The 23,730-nt window shown below is 36.6% G+C and overlaps 1 protein-coding gene across 1 annotated transcript in view; it reads right to left on the reverse strand.

The window, feature by feature from the left end:
- Positions 1–2,527: 2,527 nt before the first annotated feature.
- The window catches only part of LOC141336409 (tripartite motif-containing protein 2-like), a 33,682-nt gene continuing 12,479 nt past the window's right edge, over positions 2,528–23,730 (reverse strand). Inside the window, exons 3-12 of the mRNA XM_073842015.1 lie at positions 19,443–19,677; positions 19,112–19,263; positions 16,657–16,837; positions 10,992–11,721; positions 8,679–8,782; positions 8,375–8,542; positions 8,005–8,173; positions 3,885–3,955; positions 3,577–3,717; positions 2,528–3,404 (exon numbers count right to left, since the gene is read on the reverse strand). Of these exons, the coding sequence (XP_073698116.1) occupies positions 3,252–3,404; positions 3,577–3,717; positions 3,885–3,955; positions 8,005–8,173; positions 8,375–8,542; positions 8,679–8,782; positions 10,992–11,721; positions 16,657–16,837; positions 19,112–19,263; positions 19,443–19,677 (2,104 nt within the window). The 3' untranslated portion in view covers positions 2,528–3,251. The remainder of the gene's footprint in view (positions 3,405–3,576; positions 3,718–3,884; positions 3,956–8,004; positions 8,174–8,374; positions 8,543–8,678; positions 8,783–10,991; positions 11,722–16,656; positions 16,838–19,111; positions 19,264–19,442; positions 19,678–23,730) is intronic.

Here is a 23,730-nt window from a genome sequence, read left to right on the forward strand (position 1 = left end):
GACAGGGATGACCATAGCCTTGAGAGGATTGTCAAGCAAGGGTGGTTCAGAAATCTGGGGGAGCTTCATAAGGAGTGGACTGAGGCTGGTGTAAGTGCATCAAGAACCACCACATACAGACGTCTGCATGATATGGGCTACAGCTGGAGAATTACATGCGTCAAGCCAATCCTGAACCAAAAACAACGTCGGAAGCGTCAGAAAAAGTACTGGCCTGTTGCCCAGTGATCCCAATTTCATTTGGAAATCAAGGTCCCAGAGTCTGGAGGAAGACCGGAGAGGCACAAAAGCCAAACTGCTTAAAGTCCAGTGTGAAGTTTCCACAGTCAGTGATGGTTTGGGGAGCCATGTCATCTGCTGGTGTGGGTCCATTGTCTTTTATCAAGTCCACAGTCAACGCAGCTGTCTACCAGGACATTTTAGAGCACTTCATGCTTCCTGCTGCCGACAAGCTTTTTGGAGATGATTTTATTTTCCAGCAGGATTTGGCACCTGCCCACTGTCGTGGCAAAACTCCAACGACTCTCATCGCATAAAAGACAAGTTCACTCTTATAGGGTCTTTTCAAAGGTTTATTTCTTGCAAGAAAGGTCAGACAGTCATACAGATACACAGGTTGCTGCAGAGTGTGACAAAGAAGGCAGGGTTTCCTCCACTTTTATATCTCTTCCCTAGTTTTCAAGGTTACATCTCCTAACAGCCGGTAATTTTCCACACATAGTAAGGAAACAGGGAAACACATTCTACTACATCATACTCCCAAGACTCAAATCTTTATGTTTTGGGGCCCTGATACCTTTACCTCATGTCATCTTCAGAGCAGGTTTAGATAAAGCAGAAACTTACACAATGTTTCATAAGCACATATGATAAGTAAAATGAATTTTTCTTCCACACCACAAAGCCAAAACTAGCAGTACCTGGTTTAATAGCCATGGAATAACTGTACTTGATTGGCCGGCAAACTCGCCTGACTTAGACCCCATTGAAAATCTATGGGGTATTGTCAAAAGGAAGATGAGGGAAGAGAGACCCCGAAATGCAGACAAGCTGAAGGCCAATATCAAAGCAACTTGGGCATCCATAACACCTCAACTGTGTCAACGGCTGATCGCCTCCATGCCACTCCGCCTTGATGCTGTAATTAGTGCAAAAGGAGGCCCAACAAAGTACTGAGGACATAATACAGTACACTAACACACTTTTCAGATGGCCAACTTGTGTTTAAGATCCTTTTTTATTGGTCACATGAAATATTCTAATTTGGTGAAATACTAGATTTTAATCATCAAAATTGAAAAAAATAAAGGCTTGAAATATTTCACTTTGTGTGTAGTGAACTAATATAACATACAAGTTTCACTATTTGAAACAAATTATTGAAATAAATGGACTTTCCCTCTATAATCTAATTTTTTGGCACATACCTGTATGTGGGGTATTCAGAAAATGGATCATATGTATAATCCAAGCCGAAATGTTACCAAATCCCAGGAATGACCCACATATGGATATGAAATGAATCCCAAATTGGTGAATGTCTCAGGAGAAGGTGTTCTTGACTAGAAAGTAATGCTCGTGGTCAATTTAGGTTATCAACTTGAGTCTAGCTCATTCAGAAAAAACAGACCATTTTACTACATAGTCAAGCTTCAAGGGTTTGTCTTCTGGTTCCATTTGATGTTCTAAAGTGCATTCTTCATAAAAGTACAATACATAATTACGCATCCTTATAAAAATGAAGTACGTCATCATTCTGTAGGTCTTAGACTATTTAAGACTAGAATATATCCAGAACATCTCAAATAATGCAGTTTATTTATGTGCTGTGCAAAAAATGATATAAGACTGTTCACCTGAATGTGGCATTAAGATCTACAAATGTAAAAGCATAATTGGTTGAATGTCCTTTCATGTGGCAATACAACAAAGGAGTAAAATGCAAGCTTCAATGCTACAAAAAGCAGGTTTGTGGATATAAAGGGGAGAAATACATTTTGGAATGTACATCATGCTACATAGTGTATTTTGTGCAAACAAGCAGCACTAGTTCCCTGTGTATAACAATAGAACTGTACAGGAGAGCAGACACAAGAAAAGGAAAATTAATCTGTGTGGTATGAGTACACTTGCAAAGAACCCTGGGCGCATTTTTACTTTTATGAACACAGAATTTGATTTGTCAACAACACAACACAGTCACTCTCACAAAACATGAAGATCAGTAATTATAATGCATGTCTTCAGGTTAACATTTAACCAGTGGCAATTTAATAATAGCACAGTACGTTTTATATGTTGCTAAATCACAAAGTGCATCTGGTGATTTGAGCATGTGAGATGTATGCTGATCATTTCTATAAACACTAACTTTTATAGTTAAGAGATGAACGTCTTCTATAAATAAAATGGCTGACTTTTAAATAAACAGTGCAGTGATATAAAAAAATGATTTTGTTTACAATCTAACAAGCATAGCAAGTTTCTTGGGTTGAAGTGATTAAAGAGAGTTGATTGCATTATGAGAACATTGTACCAATCACAGTTGTGCACATCACAGTCATTAGCAGAGAAGCACATATATTGTGGCATACTTGATGAATATTCCTGACATCTAGGCTAACTCAAGCCAAATGTTGTGATCCTAGCTCATCATAGTGAGATTCGTTTAGAGGGTTTTATCTATTTTTTGTGCAGATATATAAATTCGATAGGAGTTTGGAGTCGCATTACTTGCATACATGTGCTGATGCTTTGAAGAGTTCCCTTTTGAATCAACATACAGTAAAAACATGAACGATTTCCCTAATGTGTAAAAGTTTTTCAGTCAATAGTGAAGAACAGCATAATTTAATCTCGTTTCATTTTTCTTAAAGGGACGGTTTCAACCAATAATTACATTTCTGTTGTCATTTATTCACCCTCATGTTGTTCCAAATCACTTTGGCTTTCTTCCATGAAGCACAAAAGGTGATTTCTTGTTTATGGTGTTTACTTTTACAAGACACTTAAATTAGGCCTATATCAAACAACATGAGGTTAAATGAGAAGTTGTATTTTGGATGAACTGTTCCTTTATACTGCAAAACCAAAGAACCATGATCAGGGTACAGAGTCTGTTCTTCTGTCCAAGGTGAGGGTGTCACAAATGAGGCCACAACAACACAACTTCGATGCAATATGAGGGTCCCATTTGGCACAAGGGCGGCAGCTTTAAGGAATAAGTGCAAGTATTTCTAGAGATGAGAGTGCTATTGTAGGTAACGGTATACTTTAAAACAATGGTTCCCAGAGTCTGCCACCACAATGTGGCCATCTGAGGTCAGAGCCAGTCCTTGTGGGCCATACAGAGGGTCTGCGGAGGTGTTGATGTAGGACAGGAAGGATCCACTGCTGTCAAACACCTGGAGTCACACAGAAAAGTAAGATGATATGATGTTAAATCTTTTACTTGATTATGTGTACTTCGAGTGATCACACTGTTAATCTTATTTAATTAATCTCACAAGTTTGGCAGCCCAATTATTATTATATTTTTTTTTTGAGAAATACCAGATTGGACTAAACCTGTATTACCTGTATCCGACTGTTGCCCCAATCAGCCACTATAATATTGCCATTGGCATCTACTGCCACACCTGTCGGTGCATTAAACTGCCCATTTCCTTCGCCATTTGACCCAAACTTCAGAATGAACTCACCCTCTGGACTGAACACCTGCAATTGGATGACATAATCTGCATTAGCACATCAATATTTAGAATGGCGTATGTTTTTGATGAACTTGTTATTCAAAAAGTCACCAAAATTGACCAACATTAGTTTAGACAGGACATGACATTTGAAGAATATGACATGGCGATATACTAGAACAGGTGTTTTACCTTTACAGAATGATTATGAAAATCAGTCACAATGATTTCATTATTTTGATTCACTGCGGCAAAGTGTGGACCTGTAAAACAGAAAGATAAAAGAGTTGAACATTCAACATTTAGTAAACTAAAGCCCTCATCACACTAGCACACCCAATATGGTATTTATGATATGTGGCTTTGCCTTTTGGTTGAAAAATTGACGTTTTAGATAATGCATGAGCTGAAAGACAAAGCAATTTGGAAAGCATGTGGTCGTTAGATTAATGCTGCCTTCGAAAATTTCCTACTTCACATTTCTGAAGTTGTAATTATGATTTTATCTTGTTGAAGTGCTTTGCTGTCAGAAAGAAAAGTAGTCGAGAAGGACATTCTTGTCTGACGGATTATGAATCATTGAGGATATTCTCGCCTATTTCTTGGGAAAATCTTATTAAAGTTAAAATGTACAGAAGATATTTAGTCAATATCCAACATATTTTGAATAAAATGTAGCCCTGTTGTATACTAGTATCTAGATAGTATCTACAGTGCCTTGCAGTGTATTCATACTCCTTCATTTTTGCACATTTTGTTATGTTGCAGCCTTAAACTGGATATTGTTCCCCACATCATTTTACACTCCATACACCATAATGAAAAAGCAAAAAACAGACTTGTGACAACTTTGCCAATTTATTGCAAACACTGAAATAAGTACAGTGCATAAGTATTCATACCCTTAACTTAGTACTTAGTTGAAACGCCTTTACAGCCTCAAGTCCTTTTGGGTATGAAAGCGAATAGCTTTGCACATCTGCATTTGGCAATTGTCTGCCATTCTTCGCCTCACCTCTCAAGCTCTGTCACCTGAATGGGGTTTTAGGTTTTGACATCTGGGGCCTCATTTATAAAACTTTCTTACGCACTGATTTGATCTTAGAGTGTTCGTACGATCAAATCCACGTCAAAGTACAGATTTATAAAATCCATCTTTGAAGTGGAAAAGTACTTATCTCCACGTCAGCTTCCAGCTTGGCGTACGACCGTTTCCTTGTGGTAATGCCTGGTATTCAGATAGTTCAGCCTCACTATAATTTGATTTCTTGCGCTCCTTTTTACTTGCCATTGTCACAGAGTTTTTGCTTTAGGAATGAGCTCATTTTATATGTTAATTAATTAAGCAGGGGCGTTTCGACGGCGGAACATTCAGCTGCACACAATTCCATGATCATTTGTGATTTATAACCGAATGACTGGCGTACGCATGGATTTCGTGGTACGTTCGTTTTCTCTGAATCGCTCTTACGATCAAATCAGAAAAGTTCTTAAATAAAATCAAGGATGGTTTCTACGCAAGTCTTTATAAATGAGGCCCCAGGGCTTGGCTTTTGCTCTGATATGCATTTTCAGCTGCTATACCTTTTCTGAGAGGTGTCTGCCTTTCCAAATCAAACTCATTTAAATGAATCTGCCACAGTTTGACTCTACTCAAAGTGTAGTAACATCTACAAGCAATATGAATGCTCCTGAACTAAGTTTCAAGTGTCCCAGAATAGGGTATGAATATTTATGCAATGAAATCATTTTTTTTTTTTTTTTTTTTAATACATTTGCAAAGTTGTTACAAACCTGTTCTGTACTTGGTCATTATGGCGTATGGAGTGTTGATTGATGTGAGAAAAAAAAGTAATTTAAAGCAGTTTAACATAAGGCTGCAACAAAACGTGAAAAAAACGAAGGGCAAGGCACTGTATATAGTCAACTTGAGTATCTATATAGTAAACTCGCTATTTATTCTGTGTTTTTGTTTAAATAAATACTATTTCCCCGATGTAAAATACATACAACATGCATCAAATAATTATTTATATACAGTATCTCACAAAAGTCTCACATTTTAGTGACCATTTTAGTATATCTTCTCAAGGGACAATACTATATTTATTACTATATAGTCAATGTGCAGCTTGTATAGCAGTATAGATTTACTGTCCTCTGAAAATAACTCAACATACAGCCGTTTTTGTCAAAATAGCTGGCAACAAAAGTGAGTAAACCCTAAGTGATAACAGCAGTATGTTGTTTAACCATGCAAAGTCATATGTCCTAATTATCATGTTTATGTTTCTGTTTGCTTGACAGGACCATACAAAGTTGTGTATCTTGTATTAGAGCAGTTAGGGAATTAGGTGCTTTAAGTACAATTCTCTCATACTGACCACTGGATGTTCAACATAGCATCTCATGGCAAAGAACTCTCTGAGGATTTGAGAATTAGAATTGTTAGTCTCCATGAGCCAAGGCTATCAGAGGTTCAGTAACACCCTAAAACCGAGTTACACTACAGTGGTCAGGGTCATAAAGAGGTTTTCCAAGATGGTTTCCATTCGGAACAGGCCTTGCAAGGGTTGTTTAACAAAGTTGAGCACTGTGCATCAGGTGCAGAACCTGGCTTCAAAAAAACAGATGCATGAGTGCTGCCAGCATTGCTTTAAAGGTTGCAGAAGTAGAAGGTCAGCTTGTCAGTGCTCAGACCATCCGCTGCACACTGCAACAGTGTCGGATTACATAGGCGTCATTCCAGAAGAAAGTCTCATCTAAAGCTGGCTCACAAGTAAGCCCGCAAACAGTTTGATGAAGACAACCTGTCCAAGAGCATGAATTACTGGAACCATGTCCTGTGGTCTGATGAGGCTATAAGATAAACTTGTTTGGCTCAGTTGGTGTCCAGCATGTGTGACGATGCCCTGGTGAGGAGAAAATTGTCTTGCCTACAGTCAAACATGGTGGTGGTAGCATAATGGTCTGGGGCTGCATGAGTGCTACTGGTACTGGGAAGCTGCAGTTCATTGAGGGAAACATGGATTCCATTATGTACTGTACTGTACATAGTGAAGCAGAATATGATGCCTTTCGTCCAGAAACAAGGTCAAACGGCAGTTTTCCAACACGATAACTATCCCAAACACACCACCAAGATGACAACTGCCTTGCTGAGGAAGCTGAAGGTGATGGGATGGCCAAGTATGTCTCCAGACCTGAACCCTGTTAAGCATCTGTGGGGCATCCTCAAGCGTAAGGTGGAGAAGCACCATCTGTCTAATGTGCAGCAGCTCTATGAGGAGTGAAAGAGGATCCCAGCAACAACCTGTGCAGCTCTGGTCAATTCCATGCCCAGGATGATTAAGGCAGTGCCAGATAACAATGGTGCTAACACAATATATTGACACTTTGGACAAGTTCACTTACTCAATTTTGTTGCCAGCTATTTTGACAATAATGGCTGTATGTTGAGTAATTTTCAGGAGAAAATAAATCTATACTGCTATACAAGCTGCACATTGACTATATCCAAATTAAATAGTTTAATTTCTATAATATTGTCCCTTGAGAAGATATACTAAAACTGTTGCTGAAATGTGAGGGGTGTACTCGCTTTTGTGACATTGTATGTAAATATACATAACTGTGATGGCAAGAGAAAGCAAAATAAAGATGTTGTGGGAAAAACAAATTAAATGTAAAGGTCTACTGAAGTGCTTTGTAACACGCAGCGGTATTCTGTGTTGACGTCATTTCAATATCGACAGGACATATCAAGCAGTCCCTCCCCCTTTTTTAAATAGCCAATAGTGTTTTGTCTACATCACACAGTTTGAGCCAGAGCCACTGAGCTCAGTAAAGTGGCATTTGTAAGCGTATGAAAGCCATAATCTTATCCATATTGCTACAAAATATAGCATTCTGTGTAGAATTCAAATAGGTCCGATACTTTTTGTGGTTTGCACGGATTTACACATATGATCCGCTCCGTGCTATCATGTCTCTGAACCCGAAGCAGACTGTTTCACCCCAATGGGAAGCAAATTTACACTGTTTTAGTCGCTTTCTATTGCCTATATAGTGTAGGGAGCGGGACGCTTCGGATTCTTGAGAGCATTTAAAAAACTTGATTTCATGGGGACTTTAACAGTTACTACGTTTCTCTTCTTTGCCACGGTTAGATTTAATAGCCTGTGCAACTCAGAAACCTGGCTATCAAAGTTTCCCAGTCATAAATGGTTCAAGGTTTCTCCAGTTCATGTCTAATTTCTAGTAAATTTTTTGATAGCATGTGAGGGCTGCAATATGTAACCTAGGTAGGTACCTGCAAATTGCTTGTCACTGTTGCCTCGGCTGCCAAACTTGGATACAAGTTTTCCATTTGGCTGGAAAATGAAGACGCAGCAAGATTTATTGTCAACCACAATGATGTGGCCATTTCTATCAACCGCTACACCCTTAGGACCCATGAGCTTCCCTGAGCCAATTTTAGCCTGAAAAAGATACAGAGAACACAAGAAAAAAAAAGTTACCAAAATTCAATCTACTGAAAGAATTTCCTTTATAAATATGTAAATATGTTTATTTATAAAACATGTTAATATGTTTTTGATGTTAAGTAGTTGGTAAAAATAAATTAGTCATTCATTTTAACAGCATAAACTTTCTTTAATAAAACTTGCAAATGCAGATACCTTAAACTTGCCATCACTGGAGAAAGTGCTGACCCATTTGTTATCATAGTCAGCAATGATGATGTCACCGCTAGGGTGCACAGCAACACCGGTGGGCCGTTGAAGCTGTCCTGGTGAACGGCCCCTCACTCCAAAACGACTCTTAAATTGTCCATCATTTAAAAATATCTATAAATAAAACAATTGCCTTTATTACAAATGTTTCATCTAAATTCAACAGGCAATAAGCGACCCACAAAACGGTGGTAAAAAGACACTCTTGTAGTGGATTTATAATGTGATTAGACAGACACAGAATTTTTACCTGAACACACTGATTGTTACTATCCGCTATCAGGACCTTTCCAATAGAAGAAGCAGCAACTCCCTGCAGATTGGTGAATTCACCCTTATTTCTGCCTTTAGTTCCTTTGGGACAAAAAAATATGCGTTTTAATTTTAGATGTATAGACGCACGCATGCAGTAAATATATTTCCATTCTACAAAATTGGTGCAAACTGCTGTCCCACAACCAAAAAACACATTTAAAAAGCATTTACGTATTAAAATACTTATGTTTACTAAGATAAATCTATTATCTATTAAAACCCACAATAATATTTTAAATATCAGTAAGCTTAATATCATAATTTATTGGGTACTTTCAATTTGGAGGTGGCTGTCCTGAACCATAACCCCTAAATTTCAACCTATGAAAATGATAAGTTCTTTTTAAGTTAAAAAAATATAAATATATAAAATCATGAAACTATATGTAAAAAAATGTGTCCCACATTTACATGTTCCATTGGCTATTTCAACTACACCCCTACATTTATGATCAGGAAATATTAATGTGTCTCTCTTTCTTATCTACATGTGTCTCTACATGGTGAGTAGATAGATATCATCATTTTAAGGTAAATTTGTTCAAAAGTCTGAAAATCTGTGTGTAACTTTAAGGAATGTCACTACCAAACACCCTTTTTCTGCAATTAAGCCCACTTCTTTGGGTGTTAATCTTCGTGGCCTAATGGTTAGGGAGATGGACTTGTAACCCAAAGGTTGCAGGTTCGAGTCTCAGGTCCGGCAGGGATTGTAGGTGCACATTGTAGTGTGCACTTGGATGGGTTAAATGCAGAGCACAAATTCCTAGTATGGGTCACCATACTTGGCCTCACTTCACTTCCTTTTTCTCCTTTCCTTTCCTTTTATGTGTACAAGTGTTCAAAACTGTGTTGGCTAACCATGTGATTAGCATCTTTGAGCTGGGCTCAAAAGCATCTAAAATCACAACTGAAACATGTCATCATCCTCGTTGAAAAAAGCAACATATGCTGTTTAGGTAGGTTTTGAAGCATGGATGCTGGTTTGAGCTGGTTTAAGATGGTCTTTAGCTGGTCGTGAACTGGTCCGTAGCTGGTCACAAGATGTTTAAGCTGGTCCTTAGCTGTTCATGAGCTGGTCACAAGATGTTTAAGCTGGTCCTTAGCTGGTGTAAGCTGATCACAAGATGTTTAAGCTGGTCCTTAGCTGGTGTAAGCTGATCACAAGATGTTTAAGCTGGTCCTTAGCTGTTCATGAGCTGGTCACAAGATGTTTAAGCTGGTCCTTAGCTGGTGTAAGCTGATCACAAGATGTTTAAGCTGGTCCTTAACTGGTGTAAGCTGATCACAAGATGTTTAAGCTGGTCCTTAGCTGTTCATGAGCTGGTCACAAGATGTTTAAGCTGGTCCTTAGCTGGTGTAAGCTGATCACAAGATGTTTAAGCTGGTCATATGCTGGTCCTGAGCAGGAGCTAGTTGCTTGGGACCAGCATATGACCAGCTAAGGACCAGCTTAAACCAGCTCAAACCAGCATCCATGCCCCAAAACCTACCTAACCAGAATATGCTGCTTTTTTTTAACAGGGATTGTTTCATTAATGACAAAAGGGAACACAAAATCCTTTATTTGGGGGAAATAAACTACATTTTAGTGAAGTTAAGCAATTTTTTTTTGTATTTTAAATTCTGTAATGTGATGTGGTCTCTACCAAAACTTTACTGCCACAACCAAAATGTTTTGTCAAAAATAAAGTATACTGAATTATCAGCTCAGATGTTATGTTAATATCTGGTTCAATGTACATTTAAACTAATGAATCCTTAACTTTGAAATCAGTATGATCAACTTTTTCCCTTTTACAAAGAAAGATTGGATTCAAAATATAACAAATCTCATAAATTACACTTGAAATATTGTTAAAATTGTAATTGTTATTGATTTACCTCTGAAAACGAAAAAACAACTTTTTTTCCCCAAATTTTTCTAACTCTAACAATTTTGCATAATGGCCCAATTATGCATTTATAAAACAAAAGGGACAAAAAGAATATTATTATCCTTCATACTTAATATATTATTGTGATTCCCTTTTTCTTAACAAATTAGTATATATAGTTTAATATCTATACTAATTTATAATTGACAATAAAATATTTTTGCCTGACAAAGACCTTGTTTGGATCAAAACTTTTGGGTCAAAAGTTTTACAGGAGCAGATAAAACAGTAAAACAGTGTGCCTTTTTTTTCTTGATTAGGGCAGGATACAGACATAGAAAATGGTGCTACAAAAAAAGTTGTGTTCATCATACCGATTCGGAACATGAGGTCATCTTCAATTGGGTTTTCTTTCCGTTTGCCCGTGCTGTACATGCTGGCAGGGCGCTTGATGGCACGCTGTTTCACATGGCTACTACTTCCTGGAGATTTGAGACGTTTCTTGCCTCCGTCTGCAGTCAGGGAGATGTCTGTCAATTTGTTGGCACGTATGCTGAATGGGCTGCCCTTAATATGCTGATCATAGAGCTTTAGCGAGAGCGTAAAGCGGCCCTCACAAGGGACCGTGTATACAAACTCATAAGTGCCATTTTTATGATCTGTAACTTCACCTTCCCCGACTACGGTGCCATCAGAGGCAGAAAGATCAGCTATGAGCAGAGCATTTCCTGTCCGGCAGAGTCCACCATCTCTGTCTTTTGTTGTTATTGTCACAGACGTAGGCTGCCCCACGATACAATGCCTCAGGCCTTCACCAGTGGCAACAGTTTCTGCTGCGACAGCATTGGTGGTTATTATAGCACCAAGGTTGTGGATGGATTTGCGAAGACCGTCTGTCTCCACCAGGAAATCTAACTGGCTGTTCTCCTCTGGCCAAAGTGGTAGCTCCTGACTTGCCAGCTCATCAAGACGCTCACTCATTTGCTTCTTGACCAATAGGACCTCAGCTTCCGAGCCATGATTAAGAGCCTGCTCTGTGAAACTGCAGCTGCTGCGAATGCCCTCCTGCCCCTGCAGCAATGACTCCAGCTGGGCTTGCAACACCTGTAATGACACACAAGTGATATATTTATATACATACAGTACATGTACAAACATTTACAGACACTGCTAGACAGATAGATGATACACACATTCATTTTACATACAGCAGAGTCCAAAAGTCTAGATTAAAAAAGATTTGGATTTAGAATACATAAACAGGGTTTCTGCAGATATGAACAAGTGAAATTTAAGACTTTTTAAGACCTTTTTAATACCACCTTATATGAAATTTAAGACCGAACCTGTAATGGAAATAGATATTACATTACATGCATATATGTAATATTTAATGTGTTTAATGTAAAAAGTAAACACAATTTCATGGCTGTCATAAATTACATTTATTACTACGATATACAGTGAACTTTTCATATCAGCAGATACTATTCCACACAAAATATCCCCATAAAAGTACCACTAGAAATATCTGATGTAAAAAAAAAATTCTGAAGCAATATTTTCATCAGTGCTCTATTAGCTTTTACATCTTAAATCTGCATATTTGATTTACCTTTATAAAGGCCTTTTTTTTTTTTACTTTTGAAATGTATGCATTACCTTTGAAATTTATTTTATGAATTTATCAATAAATTCTAAATGGCTGTTAGCAGTGAGATTACACAATTTACACTGCAAAATTAAAAGTGAGATTAATGTTTTAAATACATTTATTGATTTATAAATATATAAATTAGAAATGTTGGGTGTGGAGGCATACAACACACTAAACTACCAGCAGGTGGCGGTAAGTCACTTCATGAGCGAGTTATTTCAACTGATTCGAGCAAAACGCTGAATCATAGCAAAACGTTGCTAGGAGAATGCTTCTGCTGCGATCCTTGTTTGGAACTATTTTCGTTGGTGAAACAGAACAAAACAGTGAAAATATTGTGTCTAATATGTAAGTAACTATTTGACTAACTACTTGTTTATTGAGCTAACATTAAATGTAACATTTGTAATTGTGAGAATATTCAGCAAAAAGCTCACTTGGTATATTACTGAACTATATCATGTTATAAATAAACTATACATTTAAAATTTTTACCTCAGTGTGTTTCTTTAGAATGCTGTTACATTCATTTGTTTTAAAGTATGTCACAAATAGACCAGAAATACACTATCCATTATCAATTTCTGTTTACATTGACTGTATTAAAATATGAATCTTTCTTGCCTTTCGATGCTTCGCTAGTTGTTTTGTCACTTCAGTTTTAATCAGGCGGTTTGTTCGGTCGGGCAAGTAAAAAAAACATTTTAAAAGTATCTCCAAGGCTGGCGGTCAGCTAGCTTGACCTATATTTATTATTATTATCAGAGGTGGGTAGTAACGAATTACATTTACTTCGTTACATTTACTTGAGTAAATTTTTGGGGTAACTTGTACTTTTAGAGTATATTTAAAGATAGGGACTTTTACTCTTACTCAAGTACATTTATAGTGAAAAAAAATGTACTTTTACTTCGCTACATTTGATGGCGTTCCTCCGTTACTGTCCTCAGAAACGTGTCGTTGGAATTTTCATTTCATGTCTGATAAAACTGCGTAATGCTGCTGTGTATACAGCTGTTACAATGGAATCCGTAGTATTTCAGCGCTCCTAAAGCGCCCCCTCGTGACAGATAATGAATTTTTCATTTCCAATACATTTTTTTCAGCTGTTTACGGTCAAATGATTGCAATTATCGACCCATGTTTTTATGCAGCAAACACAGAGTTGTAAATGTAAAAAGTTAAGGTGCCTTCTAAAAATCTAAACAAGTACAGTAATATTTATGTTTTAAATAAATATAATAAATTATAAACTCAATTTATCCCTTTTAATGTTATAAAGGATGAAATGCCACAGTGTAACATATTTTGTTTTTGTGTGAAACTGTATCTGAATTTAAATCATGCCATTTTATGGCTTAATATTCTACTTTACATTGTCCAAACCCATTACTGTTTATTTTACTTTTGCAGATCTTAAAAAGGGTTATGAACTGATTTAAATTAATATTTAAAAATTCTTGTTACTTTTACTCTTACTTGAGTAAATATTTACATAAGTACTTGTACTTTTACTTTTACTTGAGTACAGATTTTGGGTACTCTACCCACCTCTGATTATTATTGAGAACATTATATACAGAAAAAGGTAGTTTGACCTGTATTCTGCTACTGCGATTCTGTCTGAAGACGCAGTTACTTCCGCAGGGGGAGAAAAAAAATCTACAGTTGTTAGCAACTGACCTTAGCCAAGCCCTATATTCAGTTTTTTCAAGCTAAGTATCGCTAAACTTGCACTTCCCCAAAGCTAAAAAGTTAAATCCATTTTACTTCTGTGGTACAATCCGAGAGAGACTCGCGCCAATAACAGAAAGCTGATTGGCTATTGCATGTCGGTCTCATTTGTAGTTTAAATACAGCAAATTATATTTGGAATAGTGAAATAAAGAACTACAACACCACGGAAACAACAAAAAGAGAATTTAAATGAGCTTTAGAGGTAGCGTTACATGGACATCGGAAAAATAAGACCTATGTGAAATTATTTAAGACCTAGAACAGCAAATTTAAGACTTTTTAAGGCCTAAAATTTTGATTTTTAAATTTTAGACTTTTTAAGACTTTTTAAGACCCCGCGGAAACCCTGATAAAGGATAAACATAAACTAAATGTTTAAGATTCTGCATTTTTCTGGATCACTAATCAAATGCGACAAATCTGTGATCATATTAACTGCTGGAACATTTTCAAGTTATGCTAGACAACATGTCATTCAGGTTTTCTGCAAAACACCTTGATACAGTTGAGGTCAAAAGTTTACAGTTTTCAGAATCTGCAAAATGTTAATTATTTTACCAAAAATAAGAGGGGTTATACAAAATGCATGGTATTGTTTATTTAGTATTGACCTGAATAAGATATTTCACATAAAATATGTTTACATATAGTCCACAAGAGAAAATAATTGTTGAATTTATAAAAATGATCTTTTACAGGTACATCCCCTTGATTCTTAATACTGTGTTCTTACCTGGATGACCTACAGCTGTGTTTTTTTTCTTTGGTTTTCCAGCATTTTGTGTATTTACACCCTTTCCAACAATGGCTGTATGATGACGAGATCTTTTTACACTGAAGTCAACTGAGGAGCTCATATGCAACTATTACAGAAGGTTCAAACGCTCACTGATGCCCTAGAAGGAAAAACCATGCATTAAGAGCTGGGGGGGGGGGGGGGGGTCAAAACTTATTGAATTTGAACCTATTGAATCAGGCTAAATTGAACTTATTTTGTCTTGTGGGAAACATGTAACAACCTTCTTTAGCCTCTGAAGGGCAGTACTAAATGAAAAAATATAATATTTAGGCAAAATAAGAAAAATGTAGCCTACACATCTGTTCAAAAGTTTTCACCCCCAGCTCTTAATGCATGGTTTTTCCTTCTGGAGCATTAATGAGCATTTGAACCTTCTGTAATAGTTGCATATGAGTCTCTCAGTTGTCCTCAGAGTTGAAAAGATGGATCTCAAAATCATACAGTCATTGTTGGAAAGGGTTCAAATACACAAAAATGCTGGAAAACCAAAGAATTTGTGGGACCTAAAGGATTTATCTGAAGAACAGCAAAGAACAAGGAACTCATGACTAAAAAAACAGCTGTGGTTCATTCAGGTAAGAACACAGTATCAGGAATCAAGGGAATGTAAACTTTTGAATGGGTTCATTTTTATAAATTCAACTATTATTTTCTCTTGTGGACTATATGTAAACATCTTTTATTTAAAATATCTTATTCAGGTCAGCACTAAATAAACAATAACATGCATTTTGTATGATTCCTCTTATTTTGGTAAAATAATTACCATTTTGCAGATTCTGAAAGGGAACTTTTGACCTCAATTGTATACTTGATATCCTGTGAATTATGCAAAAGGGGGGCATAACTACTGCAAAAACTCTATAATTGGTAAAAACTGTACTTTATTTTACATAAGCAAATACTATGTAATAATTACTATGTAGTAATTACATAGTGATTACTATGTAGTAATAATTTATAGCGCATATATCTACCAAAATATAATACTAATTAGCCAATGCTATCAGAGAAAGAAATGGGTCACATCCAATACATCAGAAATCACAAAATAACAGTGGCAGTGCTTTGATAAGTCCACAGACAAACAACACAGCTTACATCTGGAATATGTTCAATCATTAACTACAACCATCATAAAAAAGATCATCACATGAAAATAAAACGTGACACAGTTTGCTTCTCAAACTCTGAAAACAAATTTCCATTAAGAAAACTGAATTCAGAATCCTCCCTTACCTCAACTTGTTTATCACAGTCCTCTTCCATTACAAAGCCTCAAAATATGCGTGCCTGTTAGAGACTAGATGTGCTGTTAGCGACTAGCTGTGCTGCCTTTGTTTACTTTGTGTTTAAGGGCTCAGGTGATTTTGTAGTTGGTCTGGTTCTCCCAGATGAATCATTCCCATGTGACGCACTGCCAGCTGCCTGCCAGGGCTGATATCAGACCCTCACAGAAGTATGTGCTACAGTTATTAATTTGTTTAATCATTTACCACAGCAAGACAGTGCGAATGATATGGGAGGAACAAAGATGGATGGGTGTACAATAACAGTGCAGGAAATAAACAAAGAATAAATCTGGTCTAAATCTGGTCTACTTTCCAACAGTCAAAATTAGCCTACTTAGACAAGAAGAGGCAGGCATATTATACAGCCAATCATAATTCACTAGATTTTATTCAACGTTTAGGAGTAGGTAAAACTGAAAACTGAAAGGCTATTTTGACAAATTGTTGAATGCAAAACAAAATGCCGAATATCTTTTCAAATATTTGAGGGAACAGCCTGGTTTCTAACAATAACAACATTACAAAGGTTATAGCCTCTAGATAAGTGTACTAGCCTTCTGTTTGAGTCCGTAGTTGACCTCCAGCTCCATCAGAAGAACACTTTTGCGAACATTGAGAGTCTTCTGAAGTTCCTCAAAAGTAGCATGAATCACTTCTTCTATTGAACTCTTCTGATAGCTCAGTTGCTGTAGAATATCAGACAAAACCTCCAGCGCAGAGTCAATTTCTGGCAGTCTTAAGAAAAAAAAAAGAGCAAGTTATATATTTGATCTCGTTTTGTTACTTTAATTTCATTATTATACACTACCAGTCAAAAATGTGAACAAATCTACTCTATTTGTCATTTATATTACTACTGTTTACCATATATTAGAATTATAGTAAAGACATCAAAACTATAAAACAGGGGGGTCCAATTCTACTCCTGGAATCGTTATTTTTGTTTTCTTTGCGCACAAAAAGTATTTTATTTAGGCTGAATTACTGATGTCACATGGAATATTTTAACAAAGTCCTTACTACGTTTTTTGTGCCTTGACCGTGGTAGGACCCTTGCTGTCTATGGAGGGTCAGAAAGCTCTTGGATTTCATCAAAAATATCTTAATTTGTGTTTTGAAGATGAACGAAGGTCTTATGGGTTTGGAACAACATGAGGGTGAGTAATTAATGACAGAATTTTTCATTTGTGGGTGAGCTATCCTTTAAAATGCTGGTTCTGGTTTTAATAATAAAATAAAAATAATCTCAGATAGCAAGCAACCATAGAAACAAAGTAAGAGTAAGTCAGTGTTGATGAGTAGGGGTGGTCTGGGGTAACCATAACACAGTTTGACAAAATCAATGACAAAAAGATCTGTCTTTAAAAATAATAGTGGGACAAAAAGGACAAAAGCACTACAAACTTTAAATGTCACCTGCACTTCAAGAAATCTGGTTAATGTTGTCGGAACTTTAAACAGTAATTTAATAAATATTCTGTTTACGCTTTATTCTGTTGGTCCCCTTGCACCTACATGTCAGCTAACTCTTATTAGTATGAGTATTTACTGAGTATTAGCAGATGCTAGGTTAGGGTTAGTATAATCATTTTAAATATACTTGCAAAGTTACTTATAGTCAGTAGAATGTCTGAGGGAACATCAAAATAAAGTGTTGAGAGTCTACCATTACTCTTTGACATGTATTACTAAAGCAAGTGTGTAGGAAAATAGTGGTGTGGTTCATTCAAACACTTTAATATTTTTTTAAAGGGATAGTTTAGCCAAAAATGAAAATTCTGTCATTAATTACTTCTTCGGAACACAAATTAAGATATTTTTGATCAAATCTGAGTTTTCTGACCCTGCATAGACAGCAATGCAACTGTGGCTTAACCGTAATGTAATGAAGCTATGACAATACTTTTGTCACCCCGCCCCCCCTTTATTTAACAGCTTCTTCTCTTCCGTGTCAGTCTCTGCTGCCCTTCACGGGAGTACCGTGACACATCAGTGTAATGCTGCTGATGCAGGAGTCTGAGTTCTGACCTAAAACGTCCATCTCTCTTAGTTCATCGTCTGTGTTCAGGTTTAAATTAGTACGTTTGGGGCTGGATTTCTGTCAAAATCTTCAGACATGTTTACAAAGACTGTTTTATGTACAGCATACGTCTTCTTCTGCTTGAAATGGTTGAATAAAGTCGTTATTTTTGTTTCTTTGTTCTTTGCGCACAAACGGATGAACCACTGATGTCACATGGACTATTTTAACAATGTTCTTACTACCTTTCTGGGCTGCTTGAATGTTTCAGTTGCATTGCTTTCTATGAAGGTTTAGAAAGCTCTTGGATTTCATCAAAAATATCTTAATTTGTGTTCTGAAGAAGGATGTACGGGTTTGGAACGACACAAGGGTGAGTATTTATGACAGAACTTTCATCGATCCCTTTAAGTGAATGTAATGAAATAATTATAATTAAATAAAGTATATGCAACACTGTGTCAAACTGTACCAGAGAAGTCATATGAATATGTTAGGTGATTCAGTAAACAAGACTTCTCTAGAATGCACCTGCTTTCTCTTTAATAAGGAAGCATCGGTTACTAAGAAGTGCACATGCAAAACCATAATGGTTTCTTAATCAATGGGAATTTTAAACTACAATAAGTTTTTTTAGCTGCTTTAGTCAAAGACCCACCCCTAAATGAAGCACCCAGTGGATTAGAATAAAACAGGTAAAGTAGTTGAAAATGTCCATTAAGCTGTTGTTTCAACATACTTCAAAATTGAAATGTCAACCTCAATCAAGATGATGGTTTGGATGAAAACTCAACACTGTATCAATGTCACCTTGCTATCTGGGTTATAATGGTGCAATGACTAATTCACAGGAGTAAATTCAAGGGGTTTCAGTGTATTTATTTCCTTTACTTCATTCTGCATAATCAACCCTATTTTTAACAAGACATTTAAACACAAAACAACAAATTAAAATTCTGTAGCAATGTGTTCATTAGCGTGTTACATGCCTGTTTTTGACAGCGTCCAGCTGCTCCTGTAGTGAGGCTTTGTGCTGTTCTAGAACATCCTTGAGCGGAACGGTGGCATGTTCTGCATGTTCGCCGCTAGTACACTCCTCACACATGGCTGTCTCGCATGGTGGACAGTAGAACTCCATTACCTGATGACAAGAAAGAGAGAACTGAATATCATACTGAATATTATGTTCTCCCTTTGCAAAAACTGAACAGAATGCAACTTGCCTTGAGGAAAATATTTCAAACATACAGTACAATAAGGGGGCTGTACACTAGAGATTTTTGAAAGTTTTTTCAAGCTGTGCTGCCATGTAATTCTTACATTTCCTCCATGATTGGGACAAGAGAGTGGTTGTCCAGTGGCCACTCCGTTGATAGCGTCCGTGCAGTCCTCACTGAGGTTAGTGTCTGGGCTCCTCTTTAGCACCTCCATCAGGTTGGTGATGAAGAAATTACTTTGAAGTGCCGCCACACCCTTCTCCGGCAGGATGGAGGTCTGGCGGCACACGGGGCAAGACAGAGTCAGACTGTGGGCGGGAATGTAGTTCTGCAGACACCTGGAGAAACAGGAACAGGTTGTTGAAAAAACAACTTCTGTGGAAGTAACTGGCTATTATAACAAATACATATTTGTGTTTTTGAGATGAATCAAACATTGGGCTGTCAAAAAAACCAACACTGTGACCAACTTTTCTTCTCTATAGAGTGTTTTCACGACGCGTCATTAATCGGCGGCACTGAACGTGAATGCCACTAAACTGAATGAAACACATATTTTGCTGAATATTGCTGCTTAAAATGTTTAGTTATTGTCGTGTTTTAGGCTGTACTAATTAGTCAGACTAAGAAAAACATTTGGAGTACTACAGACTGCAAAAAGTTATAACAAATCAGAGAGAAGATTGTGAAAAACTGTCTGAGGAACACAAGACATTTGTTGTTGGCCAAACTGAACCATAATTTCCAGGGCAAGAATCTTCATATTTCTTTTTATCATTTCCAGTCAGGTAGGTGAAATATTAGGCAAATATCTTAATTAATACTTCAATAATATTGAAATAATATCTTAATTATTCTTTACCACCTATTAACTTTTAGTTTGTCAAAATATTGTGCCTTTTCCTGCTTACTAAGTCATTCTCTATATGATTTAGCAGCTTGTACATGTTTTAGACAGGTTTAGACAGCATAAATTAGCAGAACTATGTATTCAGTAGTACATTACAATCTTGCAATCCATGCTGTTGTTTACGTCCGAGTATCACCAATATGGTCGCACATCCGGGTAACCAAAGTGCAAACCCTATATTGTGACATATCTGAGCAAACTGGTTTCTCAAGCAGGAAAAAAAAATACAGGGCTGGAATTCATCTTGTCCATCGGGAATTGATTGGACTATAGAAGTTTTAGTTTGACTTTGAAAACTAAACGGATGATTGTCACATTGGGCAAAATATGTATGTATCTTACGGTTATATAAACTGCCAAACAGGGAAATTAATATAAACACAAAGTCTGATTTATTGTCATTACTAAATGAAGGTTAATGTGGTTTACGTGTATTACACTTATAGCCTACTGTAAGAAGACAAATTGGTAACACTTTACAATAAGGTGTCATTTGTTAACATTAGTTAATGTATTAACTAACATGAACAATGAACAATACATTTATTGCACTATTTATTAATCTTTGTTAATGTTAGTTAAAAATACAGTCGTTCATTGTTTGTTCATGTTAGTTCACAGCAGGGCTCTGAACCGGTTCAAGGAACGAAAACGAAAAACGAAAACAAATGACATTGAACAGGAACAAAAACAAAAACGAAAACAAAATCAATTTTAATCGTTCTGAACAGAAACGGAAACAGAAATTCCACATTAACCGGTTAATAACGGTATTTTTATCGTTCTCTTTATTATATCAATTTGGCAGACCAAAAACATGAATTCAAATTGTGTACGCAAATGCGACGGTGACGCATACACCGTGAAATGCCCGCGAAGCAGACATAAGCAGAGCCCTTTCTGATGCGACGAGCTTAAGGTTACACCTGGCTGTTTCATGTGCAAAGGTATGTTTAGGTTTAAGTTATTGTAGCCTAATTAAAACTTGTAGTTAAAATTATGCATTACGTTTTCTTTTGCTTTTATGCATTAAATGTAAAAGCATAACTATCTAGAGTTCTGTTTTGTTTGAGTGAAAATAGCCTATAATTGGCTATATTAGGTAAGGAATATGCCGTAGCCAGCTATGAGGTCACCGAGGTCCGGACCTCGGTCATTTTTGTATATTCAAAAATAAAATGCTCTCTGAATGATTATTTAGCCGTTTAAACCACCTCATATCACATGAGTGTTTGCAATTCATGTTGCTGCGAGAAGCTAGCGCAGTGAACGGCCCGGGGCTTGAGAGAGCGTTGAGTGAGAGCGCGTGTGCAGCCTCCGTTTGTTGCCAGATCCACCTATTATACGTGTTTTTTGACTAATTTTTCCAATTTATTGTGACACTTTGGGACGTTTATAAAGTGGAAAGTTGAATGTTAGTGTTACTGATATATTAATCTTATTTACAAAACACAAGCTTTGAACTTATTTCGGATATCTTTTTCTTTATTTTGTAATTGCTTGTTTTTCGTAGCAATATCCGGCAACATTGTACATTCATAAAAAAAATCTTTTAGACAATCTGTAACTTAATTGCTGACAGGAAGATAACACAATCGGTAAGACAAACGCAGCGATCATCGTTAATATCTGAAAGAAATGTATAACACTATCAAAAACAATAGCATAATACAAATCTGTTTGTTACAGAATGAAATAGGCTACTATGACAAATAACGTTACCGTTACTGCCAGCAGGAAGACGTCTCATGCTCTTTAGTCAACGTTAAGTCATCAAAAAAACATTAATTAAAGCGGTGTTTCTCAACCTTACTTCGGACCTCTCTAATTTTCAAACCCTAGTTACGGCCTTCAGGTGAACTCGTTTACTTTCGGTTTTAAAGACAAGAAGTTCAGATGACACGAACACGGAATTTGGTTGAATCATTTGTAAACATAATGCCAAACATGTTATTAAAAGGCACACACTATCTATCTATCTATCTATCTATCTATCTATCTATCTATCTATCTATCTATCTATCTATCTATCGCGCCGTGTAATAAAATAACGTTATTAACCGGTATTTTTTCTAGAAAACCGTTCTCGGAACGTATTGTTTAATGAGGAACGCAAGAACAGAAACGTTATAATATCGATTCTGCTCGGAGTGAACCGAATGGATTTTTTTTTCGTTTTTAAGCCCTGGTTCACAGTGCATTAACTAATGTTAACAAACACAACTTGTGATTTTAATAATACATTAATTAATGCTAAAGAAGTTTTGTTCATTCTTAGTCATGTTAACTAATGTAGTTAAGTAATGAACCTTATTGTAAAGTGTTACCGACAAATTTAACCTAATAATAATAATAAATCTAACAATTATGCATAGCTTGCACAGCAAAATTAATAGGTTTTATTAACTTTTAAACAGAAAATGCTTACAGTAGTATCTTTTTTTGTTGTGCATGTGTTTGTTTTACTACATCCTTACATTATTTCCAGTTTTGTCGTCTTCCTTCTTGTTTGTTGGGCTTCTCTGGAGTCTGACTGCCATCAAGTGCCACCAATAATGACTACTAATCACTCCCCTGTTATTACTGGCCATTACTTTGTGTTACATCCTGAGGATGTATAAAAATTAATATTAACGTAAAGGTGTGTTTTCCCTGCCCAATTAGGGTGTGGTTGTGTTTCCCTGTGTGTGCTCTGTCTCCCCCTCACTCTCTCTGCTTGCAGATTGGCCTCAGGTGGTGCTCATCAGAGAGTGTGCTGCAGAGAGGCAAACCACACAAAAGAGCACAGAAGCATTGTGGAGAGAGGTTCACTTCTCCCCTGCTCCAGACTTGTGTTGACGTTCTCTTTGTCTGTTGATTGTGGTGCACACTTCTGAAGAGTTAATTGTTGAACTCTAACTCTAAAGGGTAAACTGAAATCTGGTTGACAAGCAGTGTTGAGTAGACTGCACACGGTGTGTATAACTTTACTTTAATTTAAAAATTGATTTGTTAAGGTATTAGAAGGTATTGTAAATTTTGTTCAAACATTTATACTAAACATAAATTGGAAGCTGTAGGGAGAGGGTGCCATTTTTATTTTGTACTAAACGTTTATCCCTGTTTTTGGTTAGTGAGGGAGTTGAGGAAAGCCTTTGTTTATTTCTTTTCTTTTATCAAGGTAGGTTATTTAGTACTCCTCCCGTTAGTTAGCTGCTGTTTTGTTTGTTGTTTTGGCCTGGCTCTCTCTTAATTTTGTGAATTACTAAATAAAACTGCTTAAAGTTAAATGTTGTATTGCATTTCTGGGGCAGAGGACTGGAGTGATTCCTCCACGCTTAAGTTTTCATTCTTTTTTTTTATTACGCTTTTATTTTATTTGTTACTCCCGCCCCAACCTTAGACTGGGAATTGGGAACGTAACAAGTGGGGGCTCGTCCGTTCACCTCTTAATTGGCTGTTGGTAAGTACCCTTTTTCTCTCAAATTGTTTGACTGTTTTC

Source organism: Garra rufa, chromosome 6, assembly GCF_049309525.1.
Source record: "Garra rufa chromosome 6, GarRuf1.0, whole genome shotgun sequence".
NCBI lineage: Eukaryota > Metazoa > Chordata > Actinopteri > Cypriniformes > Cyprinidae > Garra > Garra rufa.